The 22025-nt window shown below is 43.8% G+C and overlaps 1 protein-coding gene across 4 annotated transcripts in view; it reads left to right on the top strand.

The window, feature by feature from the left end:
• LARGE1 (LARGE xylosyl- and glucuronyltransferase 1) overlaps positions 1–22025 on the top strand; it is a 300311-nt gene that overhangs the window by 170206 nt on the left and 108080 nt on the right. For all 4 annotated transcript variants that reach the window (XR_008235525.1, XR_008235524.1, XM_052789429.1 and 1 more), the window contains exon 6: positions 6146–6317. Coding sequence is in view for 2 of the 4 variants with exons in the window: in XM_052789429.1 (XP_052645389.1) it covers positions 6146–6317 (172 nt within the window). In the remaining 2 variants the exon portion in view is untranslated. The remainder of the gene's footprint in view (positions 1–6145; positions 6318–22025) is intronic.

Here is a 22025-nt window from a genome sequence, read left to right as displayed (position 1 = left end):
CCATCAAGTCATTCATTACAAAGCCTAATTCACATTTCTTTTTATTTCAATCAGTATATTCTAGATGCCAGATATTTTTTATAGTAAAACCTGGCATGAAAGCTCTAGGGAGGCAGAATTACCTACAGACTGCCTTTTCAACTTCCCCCAGCCTTTTTTTTTTTCTGACTCCTTCTGTGTGCTTCTGGCTGTTTCCCCACCACAGTGAATCCTCAGCCATTAAGTCCGGGTGGTGGTGGGATTTGGTTCTATTTGATCCCATTTATCAGCCCAGCTCTGAGATGGGTGCATGCAAGTGGCACCTTCTGCCTCCAGGCTTGCTGTTACTCAGCCTGGTGCATCAACCCAGTCAGTCTGACCTTCAGGCTCTTGCAAGATACTGGCCTTAGTGGTGCTTTTGTGAAGTCAGCTGAGTAGAAAGGGTGTCTTTTATTTGGAGTGGGGGTGGGGATATTATGTCATAGCTGAAGATTATTTTGATTGATTTTTTTCCAGGCATATCTAGGAAGATGCAGTGAATGTAGTGAGAAAATCAATACAGTATTGAAGGTTGCATTTTTCCAGTGTAAAGTGTTTAAGGACATGCTGCCAGGGAAAACACTTCATCAGCCAAACTTCCCTCATCTTACCACACTGAACAGGAAGCACTTTTTGTAGCTCAGGGGGTGCTACGGTGCTATATGTTCTGTGGGACAGTGAGGAATTATTTTAAGAAAATGGAAAAAAGTGTTATTTAACAGACAAGAGGGTCTGACAGGAACCTCATGAAGTTCAACAAGGAGAAATGCAGTCTTGCACCTGGGAACTACCCCATTCAGCAGTATATGCTGAGGGCCATCCAGCTGCAAAGCAGCGTGGCAGAAAAGGACCTGGGGGTACTGGTGGACACCAGGTTGAACATGAGCCAGCAATGTACCCTCGTGACAAAGAAGGCTAATGGTACCCTTGGCTGTATTAGGAGGAATGTTGCCAGCAGGTCAAGGGAGGTGATCCTTCCCCTCTGCTCAGCACTGGTGAGGCCACACCTGGAGTGCTGGATCCAGTTCTGGGCTCACCAGTACAAGAGAGACATGGACACACTGGAGGGAGTCCAGCCAAGGGCCACAAAAACAATGAAGGGACTGGAGGGAAACGGGTTTGCTGTTCTGGTAGCTCTGTGAAAACAAATGTGATCCGAATTAAATTGGTAGATAGCTGGGTCCAAACAAGCAGGAGTTGTAAATATGCTGTGGCACTCTTCGCTGCAGGATGTTGTGGTTGCTAAAAACGTACAGGATTTCAAAAACCAACCAAATTGACAGATGAAAAATCCATCAAAAGCTGTTAACAAAAAAATAACACCTCTAGTTCCAAAATTTGGTGCAAATTGCCAGAGGATGGGAATATATATGGGGGCAGTATCGCTGTAGAATTTCCCTGGGTTTGTATTCTTCAGTAGGCACCTGCCACCATCCACTGTCAGATGCTGGCTACTGAGCCCAGTGGACTTTTGATCTCACATGGTACAGGTACCCATAAAGCTGTTTGTCCTTTCCTGTTGGTCACTGTTACCGCTGTCATTCTGTTCATGTTGGTAGTGTTTTCCAAATTTGCTCTCTGCTAAGTCTACATGACCAAGTCTCTAGCCCTTTCAAAGAGGCTCAAGATACCTGCCATGTGCAGATTTCACTTGCAGCTACAGAGCAATCGGTATTCACCTGGGAAGCCTGGGCAAATTTCCGCATCACCTGTTTGTGGGGGAAAAAATAGCATACTTAGGGGAAAAAAAAATCACTGTAATGAACATTTATACGGTGGTAGCAACTGTGAGAAGGCTTAGTTAGGCTGTGTACAGCCACTGTGGTTTAGCCAGCTTTTCCCAGAGATAGTCAGAGCATAGTTGGGGAAGACAAGGTGCTGGTAAAGTACCATTGGACATGGAAACTGTTGCTCCTGCTTCTCTGGCATTTACCAGAGTGATCAGCTGTGTACAGCGTGCATACTCATGGGCATGTAATTTCTATATTCATAGCCAGAAACATGGAATAATTTAGATAATTCAGTCTATTTTCAGTCTTCAATTATGGAAAGAATAAAGATGGTTCTGATGGAAGATCTTTAGTGAGAAGATAATATTTCACTTAGCTTCCTTAAAAGAGTCACTGTCAGCACCAGCTAAATGTCTTTCTTTACTCTCTTCTCATGAGCAAAAATGCATATCTTGAGAGCTAGAGATCCAAGGTGTGCTATTTCTGCTGAACTGAGAATTATAGAAATAGCAAAGTATGTCACACTATTTTGTTTCACTTTCCTCTTTTATTAACTCTATTTTTTTCTGTTCCTGCTGTATCTTCTGGGAATATTTGTTCTCTGAAGACAGCTCTGATCTAGCTTGTAAAGCAAATGATTCACAAACATTCCATATATGGACCATTTTAACTATGCTAGAGAAAAAAAAATGTATTAAGACTTACAGAAAATATTTAGACTATATTTAGATAAATGGAATGGCTAAATGTTACCAGTTATATCAAAGTGGACAGCTTGGAGGTTGCAGAATTTTGCAAGAGTTTGTGCTTAGGCCACTTTAATTACCTCAAACTGGCACTTCTTAACTACTAAGGACCTATTCAACCATAGTGTTCTTGTATTTCTTTTAGTAAGACTACATGTAATACCCAGAGAGAGTGAGCCTTCACAGTGCTGTTGTGTAGTGTAAGGAGTTTTCCTTGGCATGAATCTGGAACAGTTACATTATTAATGTATAGCAGAGCTGTGAAGAAATTATGCTGGGGACTAATTAGGACCCCTGTTTATGTCTTAGTTAACTCTGCATCAGAGGAAAGAAAACTTTAGATACATTGAACCGATTGACAGTTCAAGCTTCAACATATGCTCAAATCAAACACATACTAGCCAGCTGTGGTGGACCATTTGGAATAAGGACTGCTCCTTTCGTTTTTAAAAGCAATCCTTTCAGACATCAGGCTTCAGGATGGCAGGCTTTTGGCTTCTGTGTGCCAGATCGGAAGGAACTACCAGGCAACGATCTCCTCTCTGCAGTGATACGTGGCAGTGCTGTTAGACATTGGGAATCCTGAGAGCAAAGAAAGTAATGGCTCCTTGAAAGTGACTGAATTTTCCAGCCAACTTTCACCTTCCCTGCTTGTCTCAGGCTATTCATGCAACATCTGAATCCCTGTCTTATTAGGCTTATTTGCATAAGCATATTAGGAGTTACTCTGGAGCGATATTGCATTTGGACTAATAAAATGAAGGACATGCCATCCAAAATTAATAACATAAGGACGGGTAATAATAAAAGTAAGCTCAAGTCTGTAAAATTACTTTAATTCTTTTACCATGTCAGTATGACTAGAGAGCTGATCTCCATGGCTGGTCTAGCACAAAGACGTCAAGTGGCAGATTCAGAATGATATGCAGAGTTTGGGCAAGCAGGGTAAATACTGCTTTGCTGATACCTTGTTGTGATGGTCCATTCCTAGGGCCATCATGTGGGAGAGCTAGGACCACAAATAACTAGAGTTTTGAGGGTATGGGTTTGAAATTATCTGTGTTACACACATAGAAGACATTTCTGGGGAGCATTGAGGTTCTTTTTTATATAACTAGAGACTTATTATTATTGGCATGTATCTGGGAGACAGAAACTAGATTTGTCTTCTAAGCACCATACAAATTACAGAGAGCGCAAGAAAGAAAGAATGAAATAAGAGTTATGACTCTTTAGACTCATAAATTAAACCAGGCTGTGTGTTACTTCCCTCTCTAATTTCTTTGATCATGTTTTATATGAGGGTCCTAGCAATCCTTGCTTGTGTTACTTCTGGCATTCTACAGTGCGAATACTATAGAGAGCACAAGTAAATAATACACAGACACGTGTGGGAGATAATGCCAGCCAAATTCTATATGCAAGTGATTACATATGAATTATATGCACAGAGAACGGAACACACAAATGGATTGCCAGGATGAGGTAGCTTTCAAAAAAAACAAACAAAACTTCACACTTCAGTTTGCACTTTCTGTTTTGGGGTTGTTTTAAGATAAATTGCTTTTCCTCCCTTTCCCCTTAAAATTTTGCCTTTCTCCGTAAAGGTTTGCTCTACTACCCTCAGTGTTTTTAATGAACTTAGCAGTGGGGGAAAGTTCTACCCTGGTACAGGAACCCTGAGAATACAGAAGAAAGTTGTGTGCCATTTTAAAGGGAAAAGAGCAGGTCAGCTTACATCAGCAGAGGCCTTGTTACTTTATATTCAAAAAGAAATGCGCTCTAAGGAGCTATTATTAGCGTTTCTTCGACCACTCTTCCAACTTCCAAATAAAGTTTAGGAACCCATTCTCTTATGGGAAGGTTTTCTTGAAGGATTTTGGAGGAAATGAGCTCTTCTGTGCAAAAGCTGTTTCACATAATAAACTTTACAATGCCAGTGAATAGATATGAGACAGTTAAACAACAGAATAAATCTTCTCAGCTTTATGAATGCACTTCGTTTCTGCCTACTTTCTCCAAAGTATAACATGCCAGGGCAAATCCTGAAATCTGTCTCATTCAGGTCTCCTATAGACAAAATACTAATTGAAGTTAATGGGAGCATGACTCACGGGAAAGCTTAAAATCCGGGAATTGTAGTGCATGCCCTTTAGAACATTAAACAAGAGGAGTTTCAGACAGGGCAATAGGAACTTTTCAAAAACTTCTATATCCAACTTTCAGCAGTGAATTTTGATATTTGAGAACTCAAGTCTCTCAGAAAGAAAATTAAACGTAGCTCATGGAACATCCTAGGCCAGTAGCACAATGAAATATTGGGTTTAGTCTCCCAGTTTATTTTAGAAGCTGTAGAAATGTTTTGTGTAGCCCTTACTGAAGAAATGTAAACGTTTGGTTTTGCCTCTTCTATATATAACAAACAAAATTGTGGCTAAAAACGTTCTGCCACTTTCTCCACTTTTGAGCATGCCTGTGTGATGTCAGTAGTTATAAGTTAAAGATGTAAGGTTTAAGGAAAATTTGAGTTTGTAAGAAACAATTTTTTTGAAATTTTCTGGCCCATTGTTCCAAATGACTGGCCTTCTGAAATTCTGACCTCCAAATCTGTAAGAAATAAAAGGAACAAAATTATGTTTGTTACTTTTACTTCAGAGTCAGAAAATTCTGGAAATGGCAAACACAAAAGGGTTTTTTTTCATTTGAAAATGAAAGCAAGGTACAATACACCTGAAGTTTTGGATTAAAAATTATCCTGGTTTCAGCTGGGATAGAATTAATTTTCTTCTTAGTAGCTGGTACAGTGTGTTTTGGATTTAGTTTGAGAATAATGTTGATAACACACAGATGTTCTAGTTGTTGCTGAGGAGTGCTTATCCTAGGTTAAGAATTTTTCAGTTTCCCATGCTCTGCCAGCAAGCAGGTGTACAAGAAGCTGGGAGGGAGCATGGCCAGGACAGCTGACCCGAACTAGCCAAAGGGATATTCCATACCATAGAACGTCACGCTCAATATATAAACTGGGGGGAGTTGGCTGGGAGGCACGGATCGCTGCTCAGGCATTGTTCATTGAGGGGTGAGCATTTGGATTGTGCATCACTTCTCTTTGGGTTTATTTCTTTCCCTTTATTATATTCCTTTTCATTATTATTGTTATTATTATTGTTATTATATTTTATTATTGTTATTATTATAATTTATTTTATTTTCACTATTAAAATGTTCATCTCTCAACCCATGAGTTATAATTCTCTTTTTTCGATTCTCCTCCCTATCCCACTGGGATTGGGGAGAAGTGAGTGAGCAGCTGCACGGTGCTTAGTTGCTGGCTGGGGTTAAACCACGACAAAAATATATTTCAATTTTATCAGGATACATGGATGTCTCAGAATGGATTGTACCAGATTGGAAAGACTCAACTAATTTTAATTATGTTGTGTAAAGCAGTTGCCTCAAAGAATTTTTTTTTCAAGCTTTCAGAAACTTGAGCATATTTCAGAGCTTCTGAAGTTAATTTAAAAGCAGGATTTTAGATTACTGTTTCCACCTCAGAGATCTTCCACTATTACAAGAAACTAGTGTCAGGAAGAGTTTCTCTCTCTAATGAAGATTATTTTTTCTTTCTCTTTCCCACTTCCCATTTCCTGTCAGTCGGAAGTGTCTTGGATCCCCAACAAACACTACTCTGGGATTTACGGGCTGATGAAGTTGGTTCTGACTAAGACTCTACCTTCCAATCTTGAGCGAGTCATTGTCCTCGACACAGACATAACATTTGCCACTGACATTGCTGAGCTATGGGCCGTCTTTCACAAGTTCAAAGGTATTCTAATGATTTTTTTTACTGTCTTTATTTGAGGGGGAGGGAGAATGGTAAAGCAAACAGTACAGCGGGGGTAAAAGGGCTATCTGAGATTTGATAAATGTTTTCACTCTTTTGATTTTTGGTGTTTGAATATAATTCTTTTGTTTGTGAGCTCTTTCCTCAACAAAGTTCCATATGGAATGATTGACAACACTGAATATGTAGTTTGTTTTATTGGTCTAATTATTTGCGATAGGTAAGGGCTTGACAATACAGTAGATGATAAAGAATTACGATGATGCTGTAGTGATGTACCCTTCCAGTACCTGTTGGTATTCAATACTTGGAAGAACTTGTTTTATATTATTTTTTATTAATAAAACCTGATTATTACTTTCAGTGTAACTTGTCCATGTTACCACTGAAAATGAATGAAGTTAGGATCATACTTGGACTAGGGAGGAGGATGAAGGGGGCAGTTATACATGTGAATAGAAATGAGTTACTGCTTGCTCCTCTTAATGAGTTGATAAAGGGTTCTGGATTTGAAGTATCCACCTAAAGTAGTTTTCTCTACCTCTCGCCACTTCCTAAAGCTCCTTGAAAATTTCCTTGATAGTTTGACCAAGAAAGGAGACTTTCAGAGTGACTGTGTAAGGAGATGATCACAAAAAAGTTCCCCACTACCCTGTCACAAGCCAGAGCACTTTCCTGGCTAACACACTGCTAAAACCATTTAATTCTCCCAGGCTCCAGTGTTGCCAGCTTTTCAGAGTCAGAGACGTGCCCTATTGTTCTCCTCTTGCCCTCAGAATATGTATTGCAGTGCTGGTAAGCACAGAGGCATTCCAGTATCCTGGTTTGAAGGTTTACAGCCCCATAAAAGTGTAACCTTTATGCATATCATCGGCTTTCTTAAAATCACCTCAAGCAAAGCGAAAGCATACCACTGTTAGAAAGGTGACAGAAAAGAGAGCACATTTACTGTACTTATCCCATCCTGAAATCCCCAAGGCCTCTTTGCCTTTGCAAGTACCCAGCTAACGGGCAGGACCTATTATCTTCAGCTCTACAGTCAAGGACTGGGTTCTAGAGCTCGGCTTCTCTGTGCATTTGTTTCCTTTCCCCTCTCTGGATACACTGATGTCCCTTCAGCAGGCCAGAAGCAATCACCTTCTTACTTAACTGAACTATTCACAAACTGGCTTCCTTAAGGAATATAAAGTTTTTCTTCCTTTTCAGGTATTGTTGAAACCTCTTCACTGAGCCTTTCCCTACCCTGAACCTTGAGTTTCATGTAAACATATACCTTGACAACCATAATTTACATAAATGTATGCATAGGGAGTAATGCTGTGCTGTTGTACTCTCTCGTTGTGTGCTACTGTCCCTTTAATAGTAATGTTTTACTGAATATGGTGTATTAGCATGATGTAGCAGGTAAAGAGATGTGTATAAACTGAACTTGGGCATAGAGTACTGCATGGTCAATGACAGCAAAATCTGAATTGAGACAATGAGGGGGATCATCTCCTTGCTTAGATTTTCTGCCATAGTTTCAATGGAAGTCCCTTTTTTTTTACTGGGGAAAGAAACCAAGCATAAAGACTGCTAGTAAAGAAAGGAGTACAGAGCAGAGGCAGGCCCAAGACTGAAAAAAATACAGACAGAAAATATGGAAACATGAAGAAGGATAATTACTGGAAGTAAAAAAGTGGGTGTAAGTCAGTCTCCATAGAGCTAGGCGAGGTTGTTCAGCTGATCGTAGCTGTGAAAAGCTCTAACTTACACATGGAGACAGAATTCCTGTGCTACTGCCAGCCCTCATAACATATGTATCACAATTCCCAAATGTGTGATTTTGTAAGTTGTCCAGTCTATCTTTTTAATTCCAGCTGACCACTGGCTTCTCCACAATTTTTTAATCCTGGCAATAAATTGGTCAGTGTCTACATCTGCTCATGTCCCAGACAGCCATGCACAGAGAAAGAATTAATGCGACAATCCCATAGCCCCAGGAGTTGAGCAGGGTGGGAGAGGACTTTGGAAGGTACGTACGCCCAAAATAGTGATCCTAAATGTTGGGGAGGACAGAGAAATGAAAGTGTCCAAGCCCAAGCTTATTCTCCAGCCTATATCATAGGGTGCAGTCCCATTAGGCAAAGATCAGCGTGATGATGGTGATGACAGGGTTGAGTTTTTATGGGTAAGAATCAGGGGGAAAGCCAACAAGGCAGATACCATGGTGGGAGTCTGTTATAGACCACCCAACCAGGATGAAGAGGCAGATGAAATATTCTATAAGCAGGTGGGAGAAGTCTCACAATCGCTAGCCCTTGTTCTCATGGCGAACTTCAACTTAACAGATGTCTGCTGGAAATAAAATACAGCAGAGAGGAAACAGTCTAGGAGGTTCCTGGAGTGCATGGAAGACAAATTCCTGGTGAGTGAGCCAACTAAGGAAGGTGCCCCGCTGGACCTGTTGTTTGTGAACAGAGAAGGACTTGTGGGTAATGTGATGGTTGGAGGCCATCTTGTGCATAGCGATCACGAAATGATAGAGATTTCGATTTTTGGAGAAGTAAGGAGGGGGAGTAGCAGAACTGCTACCTCAGACTTCCAGAGGGCAGACATTGGCCTGTTTAGGAGCCTGGTTGACAGAGTCCCTTGGGAGGCAGTCCTGAAGGGCAAAGGAGTCCAGGAAGGCTGGACATTCTTCAAGAAGGAAATCTTAAAGGTGCAGGAGCAGGCCATCCCCATGTGCCAAAAGATGAGCTGGCGGGGAATAAGACTGGCCTGGCTGAACAGAGAGCTTTGGCTGGAACTCAGGAAAAAAAGAAGTTTATGACCTTTGGAAGAAGGGGCAGGCAACTCAGGAGGACTACAAGGATGTTGTGAGGTTATGCAGGGAGAAAACCAGAAGGGCCAAAGCCCAACTAGAACTTAATCTGGCTACTGCCATAAAAGACAATAAAAAATGTTTCCATAAATACAGTAGCAACAAAAGGAGGACTAAGGAGAATCTCCATCATTTATTGGATGCAGGGGAAACATAGTGACAAAGGATGAGGAAAAGGCTGAGGTACTTAATGACTTCTTTGCCTCAGTCTTTAATAGTAAGACCAGTTGTTCTCCGGGTACCCAGTGCCCTGAGCTGGAAGACAGGGATGGGGAGCAAAATGAAGCCCCCATAATCCAAGGGGAAATGGTTACCGACCTGCTGCACCACTTAGACACACACAAATCTATGGGGCTGGATTGGATCCACCCAAGGGTACGAAGGCAGCTGGCAGAAGTGCTCACCAAGCGGCTTTCAATCATTTGTCAGCAGTCCTGGCTAACAGAGGAGGTCCCAGCTGACTGGAGCTTAGCAAATGTGATGCCCATCTACAAGAATGGCCAGAAGGAAGATCCAGGGGACTACAGACCTGTCAGTCCTTCCTCGGTGCCGGGGAAGGTTGTAGAGCAGATTGTGTTGAGTGCCATCACATGGCACGTACAGGACAACCAGGTGATCAGGCCCAGTCAGCATGGGTTTATGAAAGGCAGGTCCTGTTTGACTAACCTGATCTCCTTCCATGACAAGGTGACCTGCTTAGTGGATGAGGGAAAGGCTGTGGATGTTGTCTACCTAGACTTCAGTGAAGCCTTTGACAACTGTTTCCCACAGCATTCTCCTGGTGAAACTGGCTGCTCATGGCTTGGATGGGTGTACCCTTTGCTGGGTAAAAAACTGGCTGGATGGCCGGGCCCAAAGAGTTGCAGTGAATGGAGTTAAATCCAGTTGGCGGCCAGTCACAAGTGGTGCTCCCTAGGGTTCAGTATTGGGGCCAGTTCTGTTTAATATCTTTATCAATGATCTGGACTAGGGGATCGAGTGCACCCTCAGTCAGTTTGCAGATGACACCAAGTTGGGCAGGAGTGTTGATCTGCCTGAGGGTAGGAAGGCTCTACAGAGGGATCTGGACAGGCTGGATCGATGGGCCGAGGCCAACTGTATGAGATTCAACAAGGCCAAGTGCCAGGTCCTGCACTTGGGTCACAACAACCCCATGCAGCGCTACAGGCTTGGGGAAGAGTGGCTGGAAAGCTGCCTGGTGGAAAAGGACCTGGGGGTGTTGGTCAACAGCCGGCTGAATGTGAGCCGGCAGTGTGCCCAGGTGGTCAAGGCGGCCAACAGCATCCTGGCCTGTATCATAAATAGTGTGGCCAGCAGGAGCAGGGCAGTGATCGTTCCCCTGTACTCGGCACTGGTGAGGCCGCACCTTGAGTCCTGTGTTCAGTTTTGGGCCCCTCACTACAGGAAAGACACTGAGGTGCTGGAGCGTGTCCAGAGAAGGGCAACGAAGCTGGTGAAGGGTCTGGAGAACAAGTCTTATGAGCAACGGCTGAGGGAATTGGGGCTGTTTAGCCTGGTGAAAAGGAGGTTCGGGGGAGACCTTATCACTCTCTACAACTGCCTGACAGGAGGTTGTTGCGAGGTGGGTGTCGGTGTCTTCTCCCAAGTAACAAGCAATAGGACAAGAGGAAACGGCCTCAAGTTGCACCAGTGGAGGTTGAGATTGGATATTAGGAAAAATTTCTTCACTGAAAGCGTTGTCAAGCATTGGAACAGGCTGCCCAGGGACGTGGTTGAGTCACATCCCTGGAGGTATTTAAAAGACTTGTAGATGTGGTGCTTAGGGACATGGTTTAGTGGTGGACTTGGTAGTGTTAGGTTAATGGTTGGACTCGATGATCTTAAAGGTCTTTCCCAACCTAAATGATGCTATGATTCTATGACTCAATGGAAATGGATCATCCTGGAAAGCAAGGACAAGTAAGTTGGAGAGATACTGTAGCTCTTTTACTGCTTTGTAAAAGATTGGTTTAAATCATACAGTGATTCTCAGTTTGTCCTCAGTGTCTTTTTATTTTTCCTGCCAGCATTACTAAAGATGCAAAGGATGTCTCATGTCATTAGCCTCAAATATTCCTCTAAAGGATCTGGTTTTAAACTAATGTTTTAATCCCCTCCTTGTTTCTCCCTCAGAAGTCCCAAGTAAGTTAATGAAGATTTCTTTGGGACAATCCAGTGTGTTTGTTGAAATATTACTTAAACAGAAGAGAAATAAAACCCCTATGAAGGGAAATTCTACTCTCCAAAGGAACCTGACAGTGTACCCAACCCCAGCTTGGAGGGCAGCTTTAGACCCACAGGCTCTCCTACAAATGTTCAAACACACAGCTGTTGGCTAGAAGTGGCCATTATAAACCTGCTTGCACCAGGATGTTGTCTGAGCAAACAGAAGAACTTTTCACATCAGTGCAGAAAAGACAAGAACTTCCTTCTGTGGGTCGCTGCAGGATAACTGATAAGACAGTCCAGCACAGCCTCTTCCAAATTACGGCCACACAGATAAAGAAAGAGAAGGTCCTAGAGTCTGCAATTTTTTCTATGCCCAGGAAGACTTTTCTTCCCAACAAAAATAGTGACAAAGAGAGACCAGTAGCTCAGATTCCCTTTTTCTAGGACACCATGCTTTGAAGAAACTGAGATTCAGGATTGTCTTGCAGTTTAACCAGGTTCAATTTGCTGTGTAGAAAGGCCCAAAGTATGTTTTAAATAGCACCTGCGATACCCAGTATCCTTGTTCTGCAAAAGTTCTTCTTCCAGTCATCTTAAGAGCTGCTGAAAGACCCTTACATAGTAACTTCATATTTTAGGTGGTAAAGCTACTATTACATTTGCTGTGTAGATGAAAAAAAAAGAGAGTAGGATTCCTTTGTAAATTATTGCTCTTCTGCCCTTTTCTGATAAGCTCATTGTATACGCCCTTACAATAAATGACCCAACTGTGCTGTAACTGAGTGCACAAATAAGGGCTGTACGTACGTGATTTTATTTGAAAATCTCTTCTTTGAAGTGGCAACCTTAGGCTCAGGGAGAAATTCACACCTCTCTCTGGTAGCCTGAAACAGTGTCTCAAGCAAAGTAACATTTATAAATTTCTGGTAGCAGTTACTGGGGGTTGTATAATTATTATTCCTTTTATATGCAAGCTTCAATCTCTATGCATAAATATGTCTTTGGGAACCAGTAACTTAAATTTCAAGAGTCAGAACCAGCTTCTCAGCTGGGATTTGGACATTTCTGCTTTAGCCTCATTCTCTCTTGCTCTCCCAAAGATAAGCAGTCTGTTTCTCTAGGACAAATATGTACCTCCAAAATATTGACTTCAAAGGTGTGAGTCTGCAGCCAGTCTGGTGAAGATAACTTGTCATGCATGTTTTCTGTGACTTGGTTGACACTGATTATGTTTTCTATTCATCTTTCACTGGATTTTGACAGTTCTAAACTTGAGAAAGCATCTAGCCTAAGGGCAGAAGAGTGGGTCTGTAGATCATACACATTCTTGGATGAAGTGCTGCAAAGTGTTTCAGACAGCAAGGATTAGTGTAACCAATATGCTTTTATTGCAGAAATTTTGTGAATTCTTCTGAGAAAAGAACCAGTCCAAAGCTATGCTCTCTGCCATCAATCTTAAAGTTCTTTTAAAGGCCACATCAGCTAATTGTTTTTTTATTCTTGCTCACCCAAACTCTTGGTACTGAAATGTGGGTTCTTTTTTTCAAACTTCTGATTTTGACTTTAACTGTATGTTAAATATAGATTCTCAAGAGCATTCATTGTAAACAGTATTGTGAATATATTTCGGACCCAAGTACAATCGTTGTCATAATTATTTGTGTTACAGGTTGCAGTTCCAATCAGGATCACAGTCTCTTTGTGCTGGGTGCTGTATCTATAAATAGCAAGAGATGGTCTTTGGCCTTTACCTAGTGTCGGGTGACAATTCTTGTGTCTGCCTGGTTCCTTTAGGCCATTGCTATGTATGAGTCACAGCTGAGACCCTCAAATGAGACCTCAATAATCCCTGTTGAGATCAGTATTGAGGGACTCTGTGTTAGGTTGAATGCCACATCTAAGGGCATTATGGTATTTCTAAACACATGTTGTAACTCAGAGGCTATATTGAACAGTGATGTCCTACTACTACTTGTTAGTCCAGCTAGCTGATACGATGAATATTTTCATAGAATCATAGTATGGTTTGGGTTGGAAGGGACCTTATAGATCATCTAGTTTGGGTGTTCCAGGGACACCTTCCACTAGACCAGGTTGCTCAAAGCCCCATCCAACCTGGCCTTGAACACTGCCAGGGATGGGGCATCCGCAGCCTCTCTGGGTGACCTGTTCCAGTGCCTCACCACCCTCACAGTAAAGAACTTCTTCCTTACATCTAATCTAAATCTACCCTCCTTCAGTTTAAAGCTATTACCCCTTGTCCTGTCACTACACTCCCTGTTAAAGAGCCCCTCCTCATCAGAAGGCCGCTATAAGGTCTCCCCAGAGCCTTCTCTTCTCCAGGCTGAACAACCCCAACTGTCTCAGCCTGTCTTCATAGGAGAGGTGCTCCAGCCCTCTCATCATCTTGGTGGCCGTCCTCTGGACTCGCTCCAACAGGTCCATGTCCTTCTTAGGTTGGGGGCCCCACAGCTGAAAGCAGTACTCCAGGTTGGTCCACAAGAGCAAAGTAGAGGGGCAGAATCACCTCCCTCGACCTGCTGGCCATAATTCTTTTGGTGCAGTCCAGGATATGGTTGGCTTTCTGGGCTGCAAGCACACATTGCTGGGTCATATTCAGTTTTTCATCCACTAATACCCCAAGTCCTTCTCCTCAGAGCTGCGCTCAATCCGTTCTCCACCCAGCCTGTATTTGTGCTTGGGATTGCCCCGACGCATGTGCAGGACTTTGCACTTGGCCTTGTTGGAACTTCATGAGGTTCGCATGGGCCCACCTCTCAAGCCTGTGAAGGTCCCTCTGGATGGCATCCAGTGTGTTGACCGCACCACACACCTTGGTGTCGTCGGCAAACTTGCTGAGGGTGCGCTCAATCCCACTGTCCATATCGCCGACAGAGATCTCAAACAGCACCGGTCCTAATACTGACGTCTGAGGAACGCCACTTGGCACTGGTTTCCACTTGGACATCAAGCCATTGACCGCAAGTCTTTGATTGTGACCATCCAGCCAATTCCTTACCCACAGAGTGGTCCATCCATTAAATCCATGTCTCTCCAATTTAGAGACAAGGATGTTGTGCAGGACAGTGTCAAATGCTTTGCACAAGTCCAGGTAGATGTCATCAGTTGCTCTTCTCTTATCCACCAGTGCTGTAACCCTGTCATAGAAGGCCACCAAATTTGTCAGGCATGATTTGTCCTTAGTGAAGCCATGTTGGCTGTCACCAATCACCACCTTATTTTCCATGTGCCTTAGCATAGTTTCCAGGAGGACCTTCTCCATGATCTTGCAGGGCACAGAGGTGAGACTGGCTGGCCTGTAGTTGCCTGGGTCTTCCTTTTTACCCTTTTAAAAATGAGGGTTACGTTTCCCCTATTTCAGTCAGTGGGAACTTCACTGGACTGCCACAACTTCTCAAATATGATGGATAGTGGCTTAGCAACTTCATCCACCAGTTCCCTCCAGACTCACAGATGCATCTCGTCAGGTCCCATGGACTTGTGCACCTTCAGGTTCCTTAAATGGTCTCGAACCTGGTCTTCTCCTAGGGTGGGCAGTTCTTCATTCTCCCAGTCCCTGCCTTTGCCTTGTGCAACTTGGGTGGTGTGGCTGCAGCACTTGCTGGTGAAGGCTGAGGCAAAAAAGTCATTGAGTACCTCAGCCTTCTCCATGTCCCTGGTAACCACGTCGCCCGTTTCCTTCCGGAGGGCCCCCACATTTTCTCTAGTCTTCCTTTGATCACCAACATACCTGTAGAAGCTTTTCTTGTTGCCCTTGACGTCCCTGGCCAGTTTTAATTCTATCAGGGCTTTAGCTTTCCTAACCTGATCCCTGGGCTGCTTGGACAATTTCTCTGTATTCCTCCCAGGCTACCTGTCCTTGCTTCCACCCTCTGTAGGATTCCTTTTTGTGTTTGAGTTTGTCCAGGAGCTCCTTGTTCATCCATGCAGGCCTCCTGGCATTTTTGCCTGACTGCCTCTTTGCATTGTTCCTGAGCTTGGCGGACTTGATCCTTTAATATTAACCAGCTTTCTTGGGCCCCTTTTCCGTCCAGGGCTGTATTCCATGGTACTGTACCAAGCAGATCGCTGAAGAGGCCAAAGTCTGCTCTCCTGAAGTCCAGGGTAACGAGCTTGCCGTGCGCTCTCCTCGCTGCCCTAAGGATCTTGAACTCCACCATTTCATGGTCACTGCAGCCAAGGCTGCCCTTGAGCTTCACATTCCCCACCAGCCCCTCCTCGTTGGTGAGAACAAGGTCCAGGATAGCACCTCTCCTCATTGGCTCCTCTGTCTCTTGGAGAAGGAAGTTGTCATCAACGCATTCCAGGAACCTCCTGGATTGCTTATGCCCCACTGTGTTGTCCCTCCAACAGATATTGGGGTGATTGAACTCCCCCAGGAGGACCAGGGCTTGTGAATGTGAGGCTGCTCCTATCTGTCTATAGAGGGCCTCATCCGCTCAGTCTTCCTGGTTGGGTGGCCTGTAGCAGACCCGCACTCTAATGTCACCTGTCCCTGCCCTCCCTTTAATCCTGACCTGTAAACTCTTGGTCAGCTCCTCATCCATGCCCAGGCAGAGCTCCATGCCCTCCAGCTGGTCATTGACATAGAGGGTGACACCCCCTCCTCCTCTCCCCTGCCTGACCTTCCTAAAGAGCCTGTATGCTTCCATTCCAACACTCCAGTCACAGGAGCCATCCCAGCATGTCTTCGTGATGCCAGTAAGATCATAGCCCTGCAGGCGTGCGCACGTCTCTTACCTCCTCTTGTTTATTCCCCATGCTATGTGCGTTTGCATAGAGGCATTTAAGCTGGGCCCCCCGATGAAGCTGACTTACTGGCTGGAGTGGCTGGAATTCCTTTGTGCTGCTCTTCGGGTGCTCTCCTGCTGACCTGTGATCCCTCTCCAGGCTCTGGGCATCTATTGCTGGCACTGATGTCAAACTGGTAGGAGTGGGATGGATTGAAGTTCCTCTCCCCCGGCAACTTTAGTTTAAAGCCCTCTTCACCAGCTTGGCAAGCCTGTGACCGAAGATGCTCTTCCCCTTCTCTGACAGACGGAACCCATCAGCCCCCAGGAGACCAGGTTTCTCGAAGTGAGTCCCATGGTCTAAGTAGCCAAACCCCTGGCTGTGGCACCAGTCCCGTATCCATTTGTTGATTCACCAGATTCGACTGGCCTTTTCAAACCCCTTCCCTTTGACTGGAAGGATTGGGCAGATGGGTGCCTCCGTACCTCTCAGAAGAGAGTCGCCTACTACTGTCACCCGTCACCTTTTCTTAGTTGCGCTGGTTGTTATATGGGAAGCAGATCGGGCTGCCTTAGTTCCAGCGTCTCTGCTGATATGACAGGCCTTCCTCTTCAGTCCGCAGAGGTGAAGCAATTCTGCAAGGGCACCTCGGGCTTCAGGGGAAGTCTCTTTTCCTCCTGCAGGTCCTCACCGTTGCAAGCTTCCATTCTTCTGCATTATTGTCCCCGCTGCTTTCTGTGTGTGTGCCGGTGGGGGAGTTTTGGGCTGTTTGGCTGTGGGCTGTGGGTCCACTGCAGACTGCGCTTGGAACCAGCTATCTAGCTCCTTCTTAGCCTCCCTGATGCTTTGCAGCCTTCTCATGGCCTCCTGCAGCTCAGCCAACTGCTGCAGCAGGTCCTCCGCCTGGGCACACGGTTTGCAAGCAGGTCTGCTGCCCGTCTCTGCCCCGGGAGAAACATCTTGGCCCTTCCTGCAGTCTGAGGGCTGCACCACGGCTTCTCCCTTCAGCAGCTCCGTCTGGGTGGAGACATCGGCCACCGCTGGGGTAGATGGTGCGGACCCCCCAGCCGGAGCTGCAGCCTCTGCTCTCGGACAAGTGCCCACCGTTCTGCCTTGAGGGTCAGGTAGGATGAGTGCCCTTGGCCTGCGCAGATGGTGACAGAACCGTGGTGACAGACCGTGGGTTACGTGGACTTCAAGCCTCTCCACTCGGCTGGTGGAACGTCCCTCCTTCAAAGACGTGCCCTCCCACGTGAAGTGCTGCGCCGGGTCCTGTTTGCCCGCTCTGGTCCCAGTGCTCCCGCAGGCTGCCCTTGGTGGGAGCATGGAGTGGCCGTCATTACTCCTGGCCCTGCCCGCGCCTCATCAGCCGCTCTCCCTTGTGAGAGCTGCCGATTCCCAGCGGGTCTCTGCGCTCCCCTGGGGTTTCCCCAGCTCAGGAACCCCCCGCCCCAAACGCCACGATTCCCCACTCCGCTGCGGAACGCGCCTGGGCTGGAGCTGATCACCTCGGTGACTTTAAGTACCTTAAACAATAGAGACTGGGTAGTACGTAACTAGTGTATTTCAAATAACTCTAGTTGTAGATTAAGTCATCCAGAGGATATAAGCTACAATTAGTGTTCGTCTGTGCAAATAAGTCTTCTCTGGAAAGCTGATGAAGGCAATCGGGCAGAATCACCTACCTCCATTAACCGAGCATCCAAGAATGAGAAATGGCAAGCTTGATAGGAAGACTGACATTCCCATATTCATACTTTGCATGAATAAAAACATGCTATAGAAGCTGTTTGCTTTGTGTCAGGAGCTCAAACAATGATAAAAATCCATACTGACATCATAAATACCAGAAAAGGTCAACAGCGATTTTGGTGCAGGATCAAGTGCCCACAGCTGAAGAGGGATTGGCACATAGTCAGTCCCAAACTTAAAATTTGCAAACACTCAGTATGTCGGTGCTTTGGCATATTGCTCTGCAGAATGCCTGAGGTAACAGTCTAGGTTCATGCTATTTTTGCAGCTTCTTCAGGAAAAAGAGCAGACAAACAAACAAAAAAATCACAACCATCACGAAATTCAACATCTTGTGTAGGTGGTTTAGTAATGATATTCCTACAAGAACTATTACGCATACGTTTGTAATATCAAATGCATGTGTAACTTTTCATTTGTATGTGAATTTAGTGTGCCAGAAAGTGAGATGCTGATGGCACTGGTGAGAGTCAGGCAGAGTCAGCAGGTGCTGTATAAATTTCCCTGAATTTGGCTCTGTCAGTGAAGCCCCATTTTAATAAACTATACCTGTCATAGACCTAGGCTCTTCTTCTGCAAAGATTGTACTTATTATAGGTATGCTCTTTTTGTGATGATGTAAAATATTCAGTTGTTGCCAAGATTAAAATTTGAAATTCATTGTCTCCTATGGCTGCAGCCAGGATTTGAGCCACAGAATTGATTCTGGGCAGGTTCTGTAGTTCAGTCTGTCAGTTTACACTGAGTAAATCATTAAAGCTTCCACAGATCATTTTGAGACAGGATCTCTGTGGGCTGAGACAGTTTGTGTTAAATCCTGCAGAGATCTTTCTGTTCCTTCTGGTCAGTACAATACGTTTTCTTTTCTTACTAATCAAGAGGAAAGCATTAGCAACGTGCACCTTAGCTTGTGTAAAAATCGATGGTATGAGTCAGTCTTTTTGTGAAGGAAACAGGTTCACATTGTAGCAGAGTGTATTAATAAAATTGCCAGGCAGCTATTAAAATAGCTTAAAATTACCTGAATTTTTATAGGTGTCTAAAAAGGCCGAATGACACTTGTCTTTGCTCATAAAAGGAACATCTGTTAGTTTCTGAAAGACTTGTGTAAGTGTTTAATGGTTAGACTACAGTACATAGCTCATCCTAGGGTTATTCCACAAATGAAATACATTTTCTGTTTGAAAAGGTCCCTGTGGAGACTCTACCTGCTTAAGATTTTCTATTCCTGGTTGTTGTATCATGGTGTTTTCTTCTTTTCTGCTGCAAAAGCTTTGAAGCTTCATTGATAAAGAATCCTATTTGTTAGCTATAGCTGATAGAAATGTTGGGGTGTGTCGTGCTCCTCTGTCTCATGATGCTGCTGTTGTCATCTGTGTGTGAAACTACAGGAGTGAACACTGATTTATCTTGGTGAAGAACCAAAAAAAAAGTAAAGATTTAGGATATTTGGAAAAGACAGGTTTCTAACTGTGATTGGAGGTTAATTTTGTTGATTTTAATTAGGAAGGGATCAAGCAAAGAGGTGGGACTTACTGAATGTGTGGGTCTAGGGAAAAACACTGCTGTATCTCCGTACTTCTTGTTGTATAAGCTGACTGGCTGGAATTTCTTTTTTTTCCCTTTTTTTTTCCCCCTGATTGCAGTTTGCTTTGCTATGGTGTTCTAGTATGTAAGGAAGTTGACCTCAGTAAATGAGCTCCAGAGAAGAGAGTTTATTATATGGATCAGCATGTGCATATTCTAGTTTGTGGGGTTTAATGTTACAAGGGACATAATCAGAAAATTCTGATTATGAATTGCTGCCAAAATGGAATGGCTGCAGTTTCCGAAACATCTGTAGTTATTTTTTAGCTGAATGCTTCTTTGTCTGTGTCTGCCACCAGGCAGAAATATTTAGAGGTGAAAGGCCAACAGTGCATAGAAATTGGGTATAACTCATGGTAGGGGAAATTCTAAACTAAAGTAAAATAAAATAGAAAACTCGGGTTCTTTATTTTTCTGTTTTGATTTCCAAGGGATACCCTTTGGTCATGTTTTCAAGCTTTTTCTGATGGGGGCTAGGAATGTTTTAATTAAAAATGAAAGCTGATCTTCTTTTGTCATCTTTTGATTCCACAACTGGAGTTCTCAGAATAAAAACCCACTACATAGTACGAGATTTGTAATAAAATCTTGTTGGCAACACTGCAATTTTGAGGACTTTTTTCTACCTTCTCAACATCAATCTAGTGCTTTTTCTGCATTATTTTTCTCCAGTCTTTGTTAACCTGCCACTCATTCTACAGCTGTCTTTTTGGCTTAGATGCTATGATGTATCAAACACCCAAACTAAACATTGTATGACTCAGACGGTGTTCAAGCAAAAACCAGTTCCTGTCTCCTCTGAGCTCTTTCTTCAGGATTTTTTAAAGAGACTTTAATTCTTTTAATCTTAAGTACTCCAACCATGGATAATGGACCTAGAGCTTTTTGAATTGCCTTGCAAATATTTATTGAGAGAAATCTCGGCAGAGCACAGCATCAGAGGAGCAAAGTGCATATCCCCATCTCCCTTCACTAGCAGAAGCTATGATGTTCCAAAAGCTAGAAAATCCAGCTCCCAGAGGGTACACACTGGGAGAAGGAGCATTTCTGCTTTGCGTGTTTGTTCTTGGCAGAGGAAAAGTGCATTTCTGGGAACGGGATGCCAGTAGGCTGTGCTGAAATGAAAACCTATGAGAACAGAGGGTGGGAACAAACTGAGGAGGAAAATAATAATAACCCCTCACTCCCAACTAAAACAGGGAAATCAGTCAGGAGTTGCTGTCCACCGATAAATGTTTTGGGTTGATCATTTTCTCCTGCAATCTCTTCACTTTCTTGTGCAATTACAGACATGCTCCTCCTCAGATACATTCAGTACCCCTGCCCCGTCAACTCACAACTTGTTTAATTGTATGTTTTTTAGGTGGCTGTTAAAAAACCCAAACCCAAATGTCTGCCAGTCTTCTTGGGTGGAGCACACAAATTAAGTCCATGTACTAATCTCTCTGGCCAGTTACTCCGTGTTCCCTAGGTGACAGTAAAGCAGAGCATGTGCATGAGCAGGCAGTGAATATGGAGGGAGTGGCAACCTGTCCATCATTCCAATTAATAATGTGTAATGATGATTCACCTCTGCATGTGTGAAAAAGCCAAGCAGATGAGACACATGGGTCATTCACCTAACAAATGAAGTTTACTCTAAGGTTTGATAGTTATATTACTAGGACTAAAGAAAGAATGATATTTAATAGATAGGTTTCCGTGCCTAAGGCCCTCATTCTAATCACATGCAATCTATCAAGCACATATGCTTTTCACAGTTCTCTGTGACATGCATTGTAATAACTTGATATTCTGTTTTCTCCCTCTCTGAACCAGGCATATTCTCTGAGCCTATGTTGTTCTGCATTAGCGATCCATATTTTTAAGGACCTAGGGCCCCATTTCCAATTACAAAGCTCTCATCCAAGGTTTCACCTTTTTGGTTTCATGCTGCAAATTATGTCTGTAATACTGTCCTTGGCAGCACATGGATTTGCATAGGGTAAAGTGGCATAGGCGATAGCTGTCTCACAGGCTCAAGCTGGAAGGTAGAATGTATTGCCCAGAGGTCAATGGTATGATTGTCCCATCAGCAGGATGAGTGCATGGTATTGCTCTCTTCACAGCGAGGGAAGAGGGAAAAGAGTGTATAAAATGAAACCAATTTATTGGTTTAAACTGCACTAAGGCTGTGTACAAATGCACCATGAGCAAAAACTGGACACAGTTACATGAACTAAAAGTTAGACAGGTAAACGAAATCAATAATCCAATTTTGTGGAAATAGTAGAAACCTCACAGGTTTCCTTTTTCCAAGCAATCTAGAGAAACAGGGATGTTTGAGCCCCTTATTTTAACCCTCAAGCTAGAAGAAAGAATTACGTATGTCTGTAATGGCCCACTTCACTCTGCATCTCCCAAGTGTCTTTATTTTACTTAAATCTCAAGCTTGCTCTACTCCATGTTCTTTGCAGTAATCTCTAGCTTGTATTCAGCATGGGCCAAGCAGTTCAATTGAACGAAGGAGCTTTTCTCCCTCTGACTCCTTCCTCAAGGTAAATAATTTTTGTGCTTTGAGACGCTGC

The sequence above is a fragment of the Harpia harpyja genome, chromosome 6, assembly GCF_026419915.1.
Source record: "Harpia harpyja isolate bHarHar1 chromosome 6, bHarHar1 primary haplotype, whole genome shotgun sequence".
Classification (NCBI taxonomy): Eukaryota; Metazoa; Chordata; class Aves; order Accipitriformes; family Accipitridae; genus Harpia; species Harpia harpyja.
Note: the sequence above shows the minus strand (reverse complement) of the source record. Positions and strands in the feature narration are given on the sequence as shown.